Below are 19098 nucleotides of genomic sequence, written 5' to 3'. Positions count from 1 at the left end.
CCATCTACCTTTATTGTATTAGACATCATTCTGATACATGGCCATCAGTCTTTTACCCAGGAATTGTTGCACTTGTTCAATAGGCAATTCTGTTTTTGAAAGTTCTGACACCACCCCGGGGAAGGGTCTCTCAGCTTCATTTTTCTTCATTCAGGCATCCATTGACTGGCTATTTGTTGCCCTTGGCTTTTTCTCAATAGTCCCAAGAGCTTCCATCTAATAGACCAACTTCTATACTATACCTCCTTATAAAGAGATGGATATTAATGGCAACTAAGTTTTTTCCATGTACAAGATAACTCTCGTCGCCCTTGGAAAGCCTCACTGTGGTCCTTGGTAATATGTCTGGAGAAGGGCATTATTCCATCATCCTAGATTTCAAAGCTAAAAGGATTGCCCTTCTCAAATTTAAAAACAAAAAGAAAGAAATAAACAAGCTCACATATATCGCCTGAGTAACAATATAGCAGACTTACTAGTATTACTTCCCAGTCAATGCTTTTCCACACTCTATAGGCTTTTTGTTTTCAGTCGATTTTCACATCTCTTATTTCATTTTTTCCCTCACAACCCAGTCATTCCTGAATTGTAGTTTCTTTACAGATAAAATAATTATAATCAAGTTCCATCAAAAGGAGTTACATGAGAGTTAATGAGTAAATGGGCTTAAAGTATCACAAAAGTCTTGAATGAAAAATACACACTGTTTTCACTGTTATTAATATAATGCAGCTCATCCATTACAGTCCTGATGGAGAGCACAGACAGTGGCCCTGACCTCATTTTCTGGCCAGGCTAGAAAGGGTCTGCATAATAGCCCCAGAGACAGCCGGGCTCAAGGGAAAGAAACCAGTCAAGGTTCAAAACAACCCAGAAAGCCATCCTCACTGCAGTACAATTGGGTACTTTAAAACTGATTAGGGATGTTGTATGGACAAAATTTGGAATGGGCAAGTCAAGGACCTTGGGAGAGGAACAAGTGGTAGACATGTTTAATAGATGAGACAAAATCTAGTGAAATTTGAGGGCAGCCACCCACCAGACACATGAATAAGTAATTTGCTACCTGGCAGCTTTTGCATCCTCACACTCTGGAGGACAATGAGGCATTCCTAAATGTAAGGGAAAGGTTTCCGTAACTCATTGCTGAACACCTTCGGAGGAGCCATTTCAAGAGAGGCAGGGAACTAAAGTAATGTAAAGCCCCCAAAATATTCATGAGATAATTATAAATGCATGTGGGCCATCGTAGACACCACCTTTCACTTCCTATAATTTCAGTTCTTTACTCCATCAAGTGGTCTTTTTAAATTATTGGATGCTTCTCTTCTTTCTTACAATTCAGAGAACTAAGGTTTTCAGTCAATGTTAATTTTCTTTGAAGGATTTCAGAGGGTAGTATTTCCACATACAAACCCTAAAATTATTATTTTCAAGTAGGGCTGGTTCTTTTTCTCTGTAGCCTAGAAGAAAAGAGATCTATGTAATCGCAGTGTCAAAATGTCAAAAGACTGAGATAGGTTGGGAAAAAGAAGAAGAGGAAAGAAAACACACACACACACACAGACCCTTAAAGGCATCCATGCAGTCCTCAGCCTTACAAATCCTTGGCTCACATAAAATACTTGTGACATGCTGTAATTAACTAGTTACTCCTCTCAGAATGAATAATAATGCAATTATTTGCCAAAAGCAGTGAAGAAGGGATAGTTTCTGTTTTCAAAAATATCTGCCTTTCATTTCTGTAAAAAGAAAAACCCTGGATTAATTTACATAAGCTGCTAAAGCACAGAGTGACCTGCAATTTCACCATTACAGTATATGATAATTCTGTCACCTTTTTATTGGAGCCTTGTATTTTTCAATGGTTTGAAACAGCAATAAACTGACAAGTCACTACCATGTTTAAATTATACTGGTTCTTAAAAACTGTGCCCAAATACCACAAAATATAAGTAGTGAGCTGCATGGTGAAACATGTCCCTTTTACAACTGTATTCTGATGTCATTGAGGTCGCTAAGGGCTAGTGCTCTGTCTCCTCTGTCTGTGGGACACAAATTAAAGGAGGCAGGTGGCCTTCTTCAAGTGCCAAGTAGCACAGAGTTAAGTGAGAGTTTATATGAACATATCACTGGTTCTTTCTCCTATGTGTTAATGTCCAGACAATAACTAATCTCTTTAACTTCGTCCAAGTCTATCCTGCCTTTCTTTCAGTAATTCATTCAGTAACCATTTATTGATGACTTGCTATGATGCCCTCTACTGGGTTCCAGAAATTCAAAGGTAAAAAAGACAGATAGCCTTTAAGAAGGTTGCAGAAAGTGAAGGTATGAACCAATAAACAGGCACATTAAGAATGCAGTAAATGCCACCACAGAGCCCATTCTTCACACACACACACACACACACACACACAAATTCGTGTACTCGTGTCAACATGCAAAATCTCTCTGCCCCATGAATCTGAACTTTCAAAAATTCCAGGCTCTTTAAAAGTTTTGAAGGAGTGACTTGGTGCTAAGATTTGGTGCTAAAACTTAGAGTCAGTTGGAGAGTTCGTGTGTGTGTGTGTGTGTGTGTGTGCATGTGTGTGTGTGTATGTGTGTGTAAAACCTGTATTTTTATAAAAAAGTAGAAACAACATTATGTAGAATTTTGTTAAGGATAAAATAGTCTAAACAATTGATGTCTTAAGTAGTCAGATTAACTTAATTCATATCAATTTGTTATTTGTTCTAATTCCCGGGTATTAGTTCAGAATGCCTTCAAATGAATATTCACTGATATATCCCTATGATACTAAAAAGTCTGGATCACTTGTTTGGGAAGACAGAGACTAAGAGGCATTATGACTTAGATTCATAACATCACGATAAATACTCTAAGAGTAGACATAGTCTTATTTTTTCAAGTCTAGTCATCCAAGGTATTCCTTTAATTAGTTAATAATAGGAATTTGGGTTTGCCTTGTTTTTCACTGTACGGAACAGTATGTAGAACAGCATCAAACTGCCTATATTGGAAATTAGGTTCTTCCCCATAAAAGCTATGTGACTTCTCTAAGCTTCAATTTTCTCATCTGTAAGATAGAGATAGTAATAGTAGCTACCTCACCGAGATAGAAGGATGAAAGGAGTAATGGCATATAAAGCACATAGGACTATCATTAAGTAAGCTACTATTATTATTGTCATTATCTGATCTCAGTGAGAACACTTAATATCTGCCAAGAAAATTAGTTAGCTACTCTATGTTTGTTTTTATGACAATATAGTAATGATGATTTATATTAGTTTCATCTTTTTTTAAGAATATAAGATCATGTCACTATATTTATTCATTTCATTTATTTATCTACTACATGCAGTTACTGAATGATGAGTGTATGGAAAGTATTGGGTGGTGCGGGGAATACAAAGATAATTTAGCGACTACCAATAGAGTGTCAGACTATGGTCCTGGAATCCTGCATGGTTTTCGAACTAATTAAGTTTAATAAACTCAGATACTAAAAATAATTTGAAGATACCCTTGTACCCTATATAATTTACTTTTTAGATAGATGAGAAAATATGACTTTCTGTCTGTTCTGCTGTTAGTAACAGATAATTATGCTGGTGTCTTTCAAGGAGATAGTCCCCAGAGTCTAACACAACAATAGTAAACTGGCTTGAAGGCAATTAGAACCAACTTTTAAAAAACACACAATGTCCGTCTCCTCACCTCTTTATTTACTACAGCTTGTTAAGGAAAACAAGGCTCATCTACAAAGTAACTTCCCCAAATGCACGGTGAAAAGGACCAAAAAGTCTTGAACATGTAGGCAGCTCTCAATCTCAGATCTCTCAGATGCCAAGAATCAGGCCAGGTAACAATGTCGTGATCTCAGTAGCTACATCGCGACCGAGGTAGGAACACCATTCCTCAATGACTTATGCATTTGGAGATGGTAACCATCTGTCCTAGCTATTTGTTCCTAAGCATGCGAAAGTAAAAATAACCAAGTGTTCCTAAAGCAATTCTCTGACCAAAAAAAAAAAAAAAATTAAGTGCATTGGCACAATTTCTGCCAGTACTTTTAACAGAGATCTAGGTAATTCTGATACAGATGGTCTAAGGAATACACTCTGAGAAGCACTGTTGTGTGGACAAACCCTCTCTCACTTAATCAACAAATGGATCAAGCACTGATTCCCAGGAAGTGAATCTGGTGCCAGTCTGACTGCCTAAGAAGGTAGAATCCTAGGCTCTACCTCCAGAGTTATTAGGGCCAGAAACCTGCTTGTGAATCAGTATATTTAAAAGTTTTCCAGGAAATTCTAATACACAGCCTATGGTGAGAGGAAAGGGGTTATATGTTGCTTTAACACACCCGTAGGTGGCCCTTGTTCCACAATTTACTAGCTCTCTGACCTTATAATTGTGCTATCGTTGGTCTATAAAATGGCTGTTGTAAAGATTAAATAAAGCAATGCATGTTAAGAACCCAGCATGTAGTAAGCTAGTTGTTATTGTAATCATTATATTATATGCCCAGCTCTAAGTAAGATCTACAGAAGTAAAATGTGTGCTTCACCACTTTGAGAAGCATATAATCTATTTAGAAAAATAATGTAAATATTAATAGAAAATTAATTAATAGAAATCTAAAATATGAGTTTATATTCTAAGGCAATAACATATTTACACACATATAAAAATATTCTGAGTGAAAACAGTCTACTTTGTCTACAGAGAATGATAACATAGGAAAAGTCATATAAAGTTTGCTTGAAAATGTCTCATTCTTCTAATTCAGGCAACCTAATTCTCATTAATTCAAATTTGTATGTATATTATAGAAAAGTATTAAAATCATGAGTGGTAATCAACTTGTATTTATTACTTAAAACTAGAATTAGAAAAAATAGCATATATCTGGGAAAGAGATCCATGGGACAGGCATCAAGCGGCCCACAAATACTCTGAAATTTTATGCAAAAAAGTTGTTTTGTGTGAGTATGAGTATTTCTGAAGAGAGAGCCATACCTTTCATTTGATTCTCAAAGGGTTTTGCGCTGCCCCCCCACAAAAGTTAAGGACCACCAAAGATTCCCGCTTAGCACATGTCTTGTGCATCTTCATGTAGCTGAAGAAGTATAACTCCTGATTACACTCCAAATAATCTCCTGGCTTACTTTCTTGCAAATGTCCTCTGAATCATTTTCCTCACGCTCTCACCATTCAAATATCCTGAGAATAAAGTAACACAGTAAGATCTCATTTGAGGAAATTGTAAAGCAGACTTTCATGGCTACCTCAGCCTATTCAAATCCTGCCAACATCAGCATGCAAGTTTATGTACATGTTTCAAAAGTTCCAATGGCAGAGATTTACTGATGATTATTTTCTGCGTTTCCCCTTTTTATTTTTTTTATCCATTTATCAATCTTTTGAATTATTTTCAATTAGTTCTGTGCTTCTTTTCATCTCTGGTAGGAAAATGAAGGAACTTCCCTGGAAGGATACAATTCAGTTTTGTGGACTTGTATGTTGCCAACCTAGCAATTCTTCCACTCTGTGTTTAATGTATAATGTGATAGCAACACTATTAATGTTACTTTTTTTTTGATTGAGGTAAATTGGTATATGACATTATACAAGTTTCAGGCACATGACATTATAAATTGATATTTGTATGCACTTCAAAGTGATCACCATCATAAGTCTCGTTACTACCCATCACCATACAATTAAACCCCTTCACCCATTTTTATTTCTCTCTTCCTTTAGGTGTGTGTGCAACATCGACTGTTCTCAAACCAACTTCAATCCCCTCTGTGCTTCTGATGGGAAATCTTATGATAATGCATGTCAAATCAAAGAAGCGTCATGTCAGAAACAGGAGAAAATTGAAGTCATGTCGTTGGGTCGATGTCAAGGTAATGTTCATACCAAAATTCATTTCAAAGAATGTTTTTAGTCTTCGTGTAGAAATGAAAAGTGAAGATAACTCCTTATTAGGCAAGCTATTTCCTTTCCGGAAGACAGTTCTGATTTATAATGGATACTAAAGTCTACTGTAGCATTTATGGTGATTATAGGAGTTTGAGAGCCTATCAGCAACAGTCTATATCTTTTTCTATATAACGGGACTGTATCTTCACAATGCCGTAAACACAGAAGCCAATATTCAGCAGACATTCTCCTTGCACAGGGAAAAAAAAAAAAAGTCAAAATCGTCTTTAGCAAAGAATCTGTGGATTTATTAGAAAACCTTGAAATTAAAAACAAATGACACCATTTTTATGTATTGAATCAATAGAAATATTTCAAGTACATTTTTTAAAGCAGGATGTACGAGAATGTTTTATTTTGTTTCTTATTCAGAAACAAGCATTTTCTTGGGTTTTGACTTGTTATTCCTTTACCCACCTTATCTCAGTTATAATTGTGAACCTTCTCTTTGCCCCAAACTCTAGAAAGCTGATACCATTTTATTATTCGCTCTCAAGCAAATTGATGCAAATATGTCTTTGCATAAAGGTAACTTAGAACTATAGTTATAAAATTTCCTTAATCACAGTGAAGGTACTATTAGAATAATAATATAAATTTGACATTCGATGTTTAGGAAACAATTAATCAATCTTCGTTGTTAATTTTTTTAACACAGATAACACAACTACAACTACTAAATCTGAAGATGGGCATTATGCAAGAACGGATTATGCAGGTATATTATAATATTTTCTACAATAGAATATGAGCACTTCTATAAAAGAGTCCTGGGGGAATCATTTTTTTTCTTACCATTGATCCTAATTTGAATCTTGCAAGACTTCTGACATGTACTAATCTTCTCTTGCTTGGTTCAAACTTTCAATAGACAATAGTGAATTTTTTTGAAGCAAATAAAATGCCTTTTTTTTTTGCCAGAGTTAAAGCAATTGTCAAAAATGTCAGTAAGATATAACTAACTTGTTTTGACAGTGCAAATGGTACAAATGACAAAACATTTATCAAATTAATGGGCATCAGTGGAAATTAATGTAGTTTTTGGCAGTATATTGTAATGAATGCAAACATTCTTGTTTGAATTTTCATTAAAGTCAACGATAAAAAATTTTGCTAGTCTCTAAAATAACTAGAAAGGACAGCTATAAATAATACAGGCTATCTCTCTTTAAATGCAAAGTTAAAAAGGTATCTGTAACTTACTTTTAAAATAATAACTTATTATTATTTTAATAAATATAATTTATATTTAAATAAATTATTATTTTAAAAGTACAATGTAGCTTCTGACATGCAGAATTATCAAGCATTTATATAAAATATAAATTTTATTTAGCTATTATAGAATATTATTTTGAGAATTATTTCTATCTAATATAATTTTTCCAGGGTGAGAAATAATTTATGGGTATGCAAATAGGATTTTAACAAATTATTAAATTTTATAAAAACTTAGGATTAAAAATATAAAGTAAAATTATTGATGTTGATAATGATATTTGGAGTTTTGTGTTTTAAAGAGCTTTTCACTCAACTATTAAACAGCTCTAACTAAATTTATGGTCAATAGTCAAGAAATGCTCTTATCTTTCAAAATATGTATTATCGTTCATTTTTTTCTGAAATTGTATTTTAACAGTATTTCTGACATCATATTTATATACAAAACTACTCTCAATGAAATTGAAAAAAAGTTAATCAGATGTTATACTATGGATACCTCACACCTCTCAGAATTTAGAAATAACAAAAAATTTTTTTTTAATTTTTCATTTTTATCTTAATGGTTTTCAACATGTAAATAAAACTATTCATGTGCTAGAAGCCTGGAAGTATCATGGACAATGATACATGGAAAAACATTAGTTCTACTATTGTATAACTGTTCCCAAATGTCCAGGAGAGCTATTAGCAGGTATTCCTTGAAAAGAACAGTCCATGATCAATAAGTTTGGGAGAAGCCCAGATAAACAAATGACTTTCTTACCCAGAACACCTCATAGCTCTTGTGTGCACTGTAAAATCTTTAAGAGATATGCATCTTTTATTTATTTATTTTTTTTATTTTTGTTCTAATAGATACAAAATACACACAGATGTAGGCTGGGTAGTATAATGAACCCCATGTATTCATCACTCAAATGCAGTAACATCAACCCATGACTAACCTAGCCCCATCTCCAACTGCATCCTCTTTCAGCATTTTCAAAGTATGTGGAAAGAAATCCCAGAAATTGCATCATTTTATTCATAAATACTTTAGCCTGCAACTCTAAAATATCAACCCTTTTTAAATAAAATTACGTTATTATCACATCTAAAATAATTTTGAATGATTCCTTATAGTATATAGCTTTTATCAAACTTATTTGATAAATAACACATGCTTTTGCAGCACTTTTGCAGTACTAGGATTCCCAAGAATGCACTTTGAAATATGCTGATCCACAGGAAAGTATTAAAGTGATAAAAGATAATGAAAAATCAAGGTCTGAAACTAATAATATACATTTTAAATGTTAAATGAAATCAAATTTAAACTCTATATTTTGTTATAAACAATAGCTATATCTTGAAGGTACTATAAGCCACTACCTGGCATATTTAATTTTACTGTAGCCTAAAGTGTTTGAAGATTTCATAAGGATTTCCCTTTCATATAAAGAGTAACTAACTGTGCTTAAAATACCTTTATACTTGTTTTGCAAACTAATTCACTTGGAAAAAAATCTTCAAAAATGTAACATTATATGAATAACTTCTCTATTGAAATATTCGTCATTGAACTCATAGGAAAATCAAGCTTCTCCCTGAAACAAAAAGCTTTTCAAGTTGATTAGCATCAATATGCAAATATATGTGAGTTTATAAAACTGTACATTACATATCATATTGGAGTTTACCACTCTGTCATTGTCATTCATATTACCTATTTACAGATTGCCCACTTTCAAAGAGTTTGGGAGTTAAATTTTTGTTCCAAAGAATTCATATTTGAATTTGATTTCAAAGAGATAATTTCTGACCTTCAATGTCAATGCTTTTAGTTGGCATTATTTCCTATCTTACCCCTTTATTGAACATGAGAAGGAAAGAGAATGTGTTTTTATATCCGTGCGAATGAAAACTGTTCAGACCCTCAGTGTTGTCCAAGGTCGGCTAGTTTGACATCAGATTTATCTAGTAAATTCCATAGAAAAACTTTTAAGATAAAAGTAAAGTTTAAAAATACGTGTTTGTTGAAATCCAAATTTAAGACAGGAACAAAGATAATGCCAATTGAAGCCTGCAATTTCTAATTAAGCATTGATTACATACTTTAAAACTCCCATGGAAGTTAATTTAGATGTCTTTATCTTCATCGGTAATCTTATTAAAAATATAATGTATACCCCTCATTAGACAATATATAAATAATAGCCACGTCCCTCAACATTTCCAGGCTTTCAATAGTATTTGCAGTTTCATAAATTTTGGGATACAAACTTTGGAAAAATAAAAGGAACCAAATGGAGACTCAGTATGTCACTGTCCTCTTAATTTTTGTTTCACGTTTTCAAAACTCTCCAAGGTGGGAAAACAGAAACTGTGTGACTCACATTCCTAGAAGTTTGCTATCTGCTCACAAGTTCATTTAATGTCACAGTCACTTCCCTTGTTAGACAAACATCGATGGACGCTCCCACTGGAGGGAAGTACAGATCTTAACACACTCGTTTTTTTCTTAGATGTTGTTAATACTAGAGGTTAAAAACCTTTAGCAACACCCCTATTTTTCCTGTTTGAGCCTACCTTAACGATGTTAGTACAAAAACCACACATTACTGATTACAAAAATGAAAAATAATATAAAGAGAACCTAAATCTAAAAATAAATATGCTGTGTCTCATATTTAATATCATTTACAAAATAGAGACTGCAGTAAGGACGGGCAAGGGCCAATTCACAAAAAAACAAATACAAAGAGAGCCATGCCCCCAACAAGGCTAAGAGGAGGTCAACTAAGGGTGACCGAACTTGTGCAGAGCTATGAATCCAAGATAGACCTAAAACGGACTCTAGGAAGCCAAAGAATTTGCCAGATCATCCCAGCCAGCATTACTTTCTGGTTGTGCTTGACTTGGGTCTCTATTCTGCCCTCTCTTCTTTAATGAGACCCAAGGCAGTAGTGAGTCCTGAGTCAAGAGCTTTGGATCTCTGTTTCAAGGCAGAGTGACAGGATCTCTGCCTGATAAGCTAAACAGGCTACTTAATGTCATTCTCCCTTCATCAGTCTAAGACTTGGGCTTACATTTAGGTCTTTCTCTTTACTTGCAGAAAGGCTCAGAGAACAACATTTTATAAAACCACAGAACTGAAGCTTTCAGGGATTTCCATTGTTTCAAAATGCTCATATTAAACTTTCCTTCTGGAAGTTTTTATAAATAGCATATTTTATAAATAGCAAATGTTTTATACCTCTTGAAATCTGCAACATTTTCTTTTTTAAAAAATTTCCCCTCATGTCTTGGAATGAAAAAATGAAGTTCAACCATTTTGTTTTTCTTCATCTGGTGTGTGTATTTTCTGATTGTACTGCTTTTCTGCCTAAAAGTCTGATCATGCTTCAGGAAAAGTAGCTGCGTATTTTTCCAGTGAAAATGTACTTAATTTTATAAATTGTTAGATGTAAAAAATATACACAATACACATAAACACACACACGAAAAACAAAACAAACCATGAATTTAAACGATTTTGTCTTTTATCATCTAGAAAATAAAATGAGTTTTCTTTTATGACATTTTGCACCAGTTTCCGAAAGGATTTGTAGCGGCTTATAATTAAAATATATTCAATGAGATCGTTTAAAGAGAAAGTGAAAGCATAAGGCAGAACTGTAGAGGAAAATAAATATATCAGCAACATGGACTATTATAGTTACTGCATTTAGCCCTAAGCTTCCTTGTAACCAGTGTAAAAAGAGAAAATACGATTGAATCAATTCATTCGGCAAATATTTAGAGTCCCTGCTATATGCACTCCACTGGGCTTTACAAAGATGAACGCCTCATTCTAGGGCTCTGCCAGAATGGAACTTAGGTTTCCATCACCTGATAAAAAAAGAATAAATAATTAGTTCAGAAACCAAACACATAATTTCTCTAATGTTCAGTTCTCAAAAGAAATATTTGGCACAGATCTTCTTATAGCTGGAAGACATAGAATGGATAATATCTTCAATAGTGATTTTTATAAAATATGCCAAGGCTTTTCACATGGCTGGGGATTTTTTATAACAATTTTTATAAGATTCTAGAGCATCGCATTAGAATATGTGTAAATCAATGATAGTCTTTCTGTGGCAGATTAAATAATGAGTTATATTTATGTATATTTCCAAGTTGGAAAAAAATAACACAGAGTCCTAAGGGAAATGGCTAGGAGGCGGAGTGTGTTCAGCTTATCTTCCTCATGTATCTACAGGTTTAACAGGAGCTGGATTAGAAGAACAGTCAGAAAGCCTGAATAAAGATAAAGAATATGTTAAATTATAGTATCTATATGGGGAAAAGAAATTTCCCCTGCTTTTATTAGCAGTTAATGAGAAAAGTTAGCCCTGAGTCATCTCCACAGCCTTGGGAGGGAACCAGGGTCTCCCCAGCTCTGAGTCTAGGTACAGGCATGCATGCAATCTGTGTCTTCTTATTGTGCATTACACTGTGGCCATTCACCATTGCTTGTAACATTGAGGGAGGCTTAATTTTTTTAGGAAATTTTCTCTTTAGAAACCTCTCCCTTATCTTTAAGCAATAATTTAGATATTAAGCTCAGGTCTAAAGAAAGAAAGAAAGAAACCAGAAATATACGTTTAAACCAAATTCCATACATCCTATTATTCCACTGAATTCCATCCTATTATTCTTCATTTGTTCACACTAAGAGGAAACTGACATCTTGAAAGGGTATCTAGTCTAAGTGAATTGTCATAATAACTTGTTCTCTGTGGAGGCCTTTGCAATTTACAAAGGCCTGTCTCCTTCAGTCTTGGCGACAGAAATGTGAGGGAGATATTATATGCATTTGACAGGTGAGAAATGGAGGTTCAGGGAGATTAACTAAAAAGGGAGTATGTGATAGAGCTGAGGTTCAAAACATCATCGCTAATTCCAGAACCCAGCAAAGTGTGAATGGTATGGGACCAGGGGAGAAGCGTCACTATCTAACATTCTTAGAGACTTTGGGACCCACTCTGCACCTTAGAGGTTAACCCCTTGAGAGTTTCAGACTCAAAAATGTTTCACCGCCACATCTACATTGCTGTGAAATGCTCCAAAGAGTTACTCCTCTCTTTGATTTGTCTGTATCTCACAAGCATCCTACAAGCACTATCTTGTTTGATTCTTAAGTTTTGCTGTTCTGTTTTCTATTTCCCCACATAGATAAGAGAAACCAAAGAGAAGTGTTTGCTACCAAGTAATCCTACATTAATAGGAAAGGTGTGCGATACTTTCCAGGTTTACAAAGATCTATTCACATTACCTTATTTGCTCTCAGGTCAATCCAATAAAACAGGGTTACAAATACTAAGGGAAGTAAAATGGTAGCTCCGAAAAGCTAAGTGGTTGACCCAGAACTGGACACAGCATTTTGGCACGTTGACCACCCACCCATGCAAATATAGCACTTGCTTGATTTATCTACTATTTGCCTCGATTGCTCTTCCGCTATATATGTATCGACATGAATATCCAGCAGTTACAAATCATATTTATAACATGAATTAATTCAGTCATGTGGAAAAAAATCTGCATTTAAAATGGGAGCTTTTTCCATTCGCTCGTGAACACAAGGAACACTTCCCCGGAAAGCATGTTACGTCTAGGCCAATAATTTGATCTGTAGGAAAGAAATAAATAGTAGCAAATGCAGGCAGCAGCATGTAGCGCAAATATTGGTATCAACAGTGAAATAAATAAAAATGTTTGCCCAGGCTATTACCGTGCCACCAGACTAGCCTAGAATATTTAAGCTCGAGAAATGAATTAAGATGTCAAGATTTTCTCAAGATTTCTGAGGGAAAGTGTCTCAATTCAAGTATTTTCCCCTCTGGGATTTACATTAGAGTGCTGCAAAATTCATAAAGCTTTCCATGAACTCTAACTCACAATTTTTCCTGCTCTCTTGAACTTCTGTGCTTTCATTGTTTTCCCCATAAAATCATGTAGCCAGTCATCTGTAATATTATGTTATGTTCATGGTTATAGATAAACACAGAAATAGTATTTGCAATACAGATGAAGGTTTTCTACTGAAGAGTTGCCTTGGGCCCTGGTAGACTCTGGAAAACTTTGTGTTTATGCCCCAGTTCATAAATGCATCCTGCATCATTTATGTGCACTTTTTCCTGTTTGAAATGCTCCTTCCTGAAACAGATTGTTCACCTTGAGGTGTTACTCATCTACTCTTCTCTTCCATAAAGGTGTGGCGGAGAGTTTAATGGTTAGAACCGCTAAAAATCGGACAGGGTTGAGTTTAAACACTGGCCATGCTTTTGATTATTTAACCGTGAGCCAATTAATTGAGCTTTCTGAGCCTCAGTTTCTTCATCTGTTCAATGGATATAATAAGCCTACTTCCTTAGGGTTAAAGATTGAATTAAAAGACATTATAGACGATATTAGCAAGAAACTAGTAAGCTAGCTGTTGTTATTATTTTATTTTTGGTCTGACAATTGAAAATTTATTTATGGGAAATTTAACACACTGTATGGGCTATGGTCTGTCCATACAATATATATTCAGAGTTTTTGTACAAATATTTTCATTTGTGAACTCATACAATTACAAAAGGTTTATTTTTTTCCTACTCAAGACATATAACAACTTGTTGCAAGATATTCTGGCTGACTTTTTGATTCATCTATAAAAAAGTATTCATTGAGCACCTACCATTTACAAGTCTTCAGCACACTGATGTGTCTAAATTTTCACATGACTAACTTTTCAGTTTTCCTCCAGTTGACATAATTTTATGTATAGTATAGTTTGATCACTTTAAAAAAACATGACCACCAGATTATTAAAACATGAGATTCAAATAGAAATTTAGTAGGAGGACATAAGATTTGACAGAACAGCAAGATCATGATATCACTTATGTTTCTTTTCTACTTGATTTTTAAAATTAGTCATTTATATCCCAGGATATATGTATGAAAGACCTACATATTCATTATTTAAAAGAAACCTGTGTAATGGGTGATTATAGTGATGGGAAGGTATCAAGCAAAAATAACAGGAATGTGGTATATAAGAATTTATGTCTGTTATGAAAACATTATTTCCACTCAGAAAAGCTAATGTTTATATATCATCAATAAGCACGTGCGCACACACAAACACACATATACGCACCCACACCTTGAAGAGTCAGAGCATCAAGGTCAAAATAAATGCTTACAACAAAAACTGATCATCAAGGAAAAGAGTTGTCTTTCCTTGATGATCAGTTTTTGTTGTTTTGTTTAGCACAGGAGGAAAAGAGGAAAAGCTAGATGAACTCAAACATCTAGATATCACTCGTGAAAGGGACATATTTCTCCACCTTAACTTACCTTTTTACCTCAAGCATGTTATTTCCATTCCCAGGAAAAGTGGTATTAGTATGGCCCGAATGTGAGAAACTGGAAGAAGAGTGGGATATGTCCGAATGTTCTGCGTAATTTCAAGACACACTGTTTTCCATAAAACTAATAAATAGAATTCAAGAAGTTTCCAAAAAAATGAAATATCCAGAGCACTTTGATTGCTGCTTTTTTTTAATGAGTCTGATCTGCTTCAAATATATGAACCCACATTATCAAGCACATTAAAAATTCAGTTCTCACATCTTGATGATTGGAGACTGTGTACAAATATAATCAACTAAAAATATTTTTAAATATCTGTGAAACTAAAAATCTCTCAGAAAAATTGTGTTTCTAAACACTGTTACTTATTTCATGGGCCATAGCTTGTTAGTTGTCCATTTGGAAATTGCTTCGACTTTTAGTTTGAACTCAAATGTAATCAAAAGAAATCTAACTTGTGAGCCAAACTCCAAGCATAACAATGTATGGAAATCAGTGATAAGGTTTAAGGGAAGAGGTGATCCAGTAACCTGAAAATAATAATAAGGACCAAGAAGGTCAGCACCCACCCCCATCTCTGAGTCCTAAGATATAGAAGAGGGGAGAGCATATGGCCTCTTTGTGAGAAGACTCAAGGGATGTGGTATTCTAGGAGAAAGCTAGTACTTCAGGATGTAAGAAGAGAGATGAGAATTTCCACAGAACTTCTGAAGATAAGCGGGAGTTTGCTGATTATGGAGCACAGTTCCTGGTGAGCTTTGGGAAGTGGTTGGAAATTGAGGGCAGAAAGATAAGCTTAGTCTAGGGTAGAGAACCAACAATGGCAGCACATCATGGACATAGTGATTCAGTGGAGATAGACAACTCAGACAGGACAGGGCAGGAATTGGATATTGACTAAATTCATTATAAAAGCATTTGGACTTGTAGACTTAGAAATCTAAATTTTCAACACACCAAGAGTAAGCTGTTGTTCATCAGTGAACTCAAATTAACCAAATTCAATATCTGTGTATTTATTTGCAATGAGAAAGCATTACCTGGAGGACTTGGGTCCCCTGACCAATGCATTCTCTTCTTAGAGTTGAATTCTCTGAGAAGTCCAGTCATAATGAATGAGCCTGAATAGAAGATATATTTTTTCAGTTGTCTAAGGTATCAAGCTAAGATGCAAATGACTACACCCCTACCCTCAAATCAGGATAAATACCTTTGACCAGGACATCCTCAGAGCTTACCTCTCACTATTGCCCTGTGTTATTCTCCTTTGTCTGAGTTTCCATTTCCATTTCTGGCTAATGCTTGTCCAATCTACCTCTTTTCCTAGATATAATAAATTTAATCAAGGTAAAAGGCCTGTTCTCCCAGAAGCTTTTCATGACTTTAAGGCATTCTGGTGCTCTCAAAAAGTACAGAGCAATCTTGTTCTCCTTACTTCTGAATTCCTCTGAGATCTCACTCAGTAACCCTAGAAATGACAACATTAGTACAGAATGTCAGCATTAGCCATATTGGATAGGTAGGTCCTTCTTCACTGTGACACCTACAAAAGTTTTTACACAAAGTTAACTTTGAAGGCCATTCTTTAACATATAATCCAGACATCTGACCAATAACAAAGAAGAATGAATCAATCTTAGAAGGCGAGTTTGATATTTTGGTATTTACTAAGATAATTCTTAGCATTTATGCTAACAAATGTCCTTTCTGGTGACAGTGTTAATGTTTAATTTCATAAAACAAATAGAGTGAATTTATTAATTATCCCACACAGAACGAGATGGAGAGTTCTGCGAAGAGCTGTGAATGCATTATCAATGTTTGACAGCGTTACCTAATAATTCCTGTGAAATACATTCCACGCCACTAAAAAAAATATCCACTGTTTCTCCACTTCCTTTTACATTTTCTAAGATTCAAAGCTGTGTGTGTCATACATCAGAAAACTCCTCCCAGGAGTATTTCATTAAAAATTTCATTTAATAATGGAAATAAGTGTCTAACTAAAAAAAATGTTTAAATAAATGTTTCAAAGTCACTCCTAAAGTGAAGCTTAAAAAGGAGCCCATTTGTCCTCCAGAAATTAAGTATTCCAGAAAGAGCATGTTATTAGTCTACAGAGTTTAAACCCACAAGCAATTAGTGTTTTGTCAGGCAGTCCACATCCAAATCCACTCCTGCCGACTGACTGTTCATGTACTGTCACAATTATTTTACAAATCTTGCACCACTGGTTCTTTTTCCTATTTATTTCTCTGTTATTTAAAGAGCCCCAGGGAAGCTGGAGGTTTCCAGTTGTTTGAAATAATCTCTGAGCAAATCCCACTTCTGTCCCCACGTCCCTAGCTACTCATCCTTCCCCACGGTTGGCACATATGCCTTTGTTCTGGTTTCTGATTTTTTAATGAAATCTAGCTGTGGAAGCATGAAAAAGAACTAGCCGGCCAGGGAAGCTTATCTATGGGGTAGTTTTAGTAAAGTATCCACATTGTCTTCTATAAGAATGATAATCAACAGTAATCATAACACCCCATCAACAACAATAAACAACCATTAACTCTCAGTTATCTCAGTAGATTATCAGGCCTATATTCTAACTTTCTAGCTGGGTGCTTTCTGCAATTTAGCATGTTTCTTAGCTGTTCACTTTGGCCTTGAATTGGTATATGCTTAGGAAACAAAGCTAATTGTAATGTTACCCTAAGAAAACCATTGTCATCCTCATTATAATCATGACTATCATCATCATCATTGGGACAATAATACCACTGGAATAAGATTATTAGTTTATTCCAAAATCAACTAGAAATCATGTTTGTTATCTCTTGTTTTGAAAATTCCACAAAACTCTTCTCCAATAACATGAGTAGTCATATTTATTTCTTAATTCCATTTGAGTTTCAGAGCACATGACTTGCAAATAGCATTTTGTCGAAGAAAGAGGCTGGTATAATAGGAATGCAGAAACTTTTGCCTTAGTCTCATCTCTAGTGCAAGCTAACTTCAAGCTAACTTGAAACTTAAATAGGTATTTAGCCTCTCAGAACCTCAGTTTTCCCATGAGGAAAATTTGGTAATAATATTATATATTTTTTTTTCTGGGTTTAGGATTCTATGACCAAGTATGTAGCTTTAGTTCAGAAATCATGAACTTGAGTGAAACTTGTTGACCATTACCTTATGACAGAGGTCCTCAAATAGGGTGACATATGACAATGTCTAAAGACATATTTGATTGTCTGGGAGAGAGGGGGTACTGCTTGCGTCTAGTGGGTGGAGGACAGGGACGCTGCTAAACATCCCTCGATGCACAAGACAGGGCTCCACAACAAAGAATTATCTAGCCAAAATGCCAATAGTGCCAAGGTTTGAAAATCCTGCTTTGTAGTGTTAGAAATTATGGTCAAGCATATATGACATGGGTTCTAGAAATTAAGTGACACTATGAAGTCCGGAGCTGGGCTTCCTGAGCATTTTTCAATTCTCCTGTGCCCCAAAAGGAGATACAATCCCAGACCAAGGATCATTGGCTTAGTCCAAACTTTTTATTTCACTGCTTCGAACACACACATGCTTTTTCTAAAATGACAGCAGTCCCATTAATAGAAATGTGCTTCAGGGTTTCACGAATAAGAGGGAATATTGGTTTCTGAAAAGCCTTATCAGAATAATAAAAATTCATCTAGCTGAAAAGGAAGTTATATTCTTAGTTATCATAAGTAATTGAGGAAAGCCTCAGTCATAATTGGACCTCTTATCTTATTCACTATTCCTCACTAGTATCCTAATAACCTGGGTCCCTGCTTGCTTCTGTTCAAAGCTGTGTCACCTTTTAGTTCACATTTACTGTTCCTTACAAATTTTGACCAAATTGCTGACTTGTTTGAAAGATCTTTAATGATATTCTTTGAGAAGCCAAAACAAACTATTTCAAAGCTTCTTTTTATTATCAGGCACTTTCACAGAATAAATATTTGTAAACCTTTGTTCATAGGAATATATTTCAAATCAACTGGCTAAATTCTATTAAAGTATCCAACAGCAATTCTTAAGACTAAAATTGTGCTGTTCATAGAACAAAATGCTTGAGAAGACGTTAGATCTCAGGTATTCATGAAAACCTTCATATTTGAAATGGAGAGGGAAACTGAAGATGTCTCTTAAATGTAATTCGTGGTCAACTAGACTGTGCCACACTCCTCAGGGAAGGACACTAATGGGCAATACTGTTTAGAAGCTCCCAGGTACAGACCTCCTTGGAATGGGGAATAAACCTTGCCGCATCGGTTTGCTGTCGTAGCTAGTAAAATAAAGTTATTGGTTTTGTAACAAGGACAATGAGGATATTGGTTTAAAAAGACAACTTGAAAAAATAGCAGAGACAACAGGAAATGATAAATGAGCAAGTCTTTGCTACAGTAATTACTTTAGTATTGAAACAAATGAATAACTTTCACAGCAATGCTATTTTCTGTCTTAGATTATAC

The 19098-nt window shown here is 34.8% G+C and overlaps 1 protein-coding gene across 1 annotated transcript in view; it reads left to right on the top strand.

The window, feature by feature from the left end:
- The window catches only part of TMEFF2 (transmembrane protein with EGF like and two follistatin like domains 2), a 225559-nt gene that overhangs the window by 172182 nt on the left and 34279 nt on the right, over window positions 1-19098 (top strand). Inside the window, exons 6-7 of the mRNA XM_078071130.1 lie at window positions 5774-5922; window positions 6657-6716. Coding sequence (XP_077927256.1) covers window positions 5774-5922; window positions 6657-6716 — 209 coding nt within the window. The remainder of the gene's footprint in view (window positions 1-5773; window positions 5923-6656; window positions 6717-19098) is intronic.

This window comes from Halichoerus grypus, chromosome 4, assembly GCF_964656455.1.
Source record: "Halichoerus grypus chromosome 4, mHalGry1.hap1.1, whole genome shotgun sequence".
Classification (NCBI taxonomy): domain Eukaryota; kingdom Metazoa; phylum Chordata; class Mammalia; order Carnivora; family Phocidae; genus Halichoerus; species Halichoerus grypus.
The sequence above is the reverse complement of the archived record's forward strand: the minus strand, read 5'-3'. Positions and strand labels throughout refer to the sequence as shown.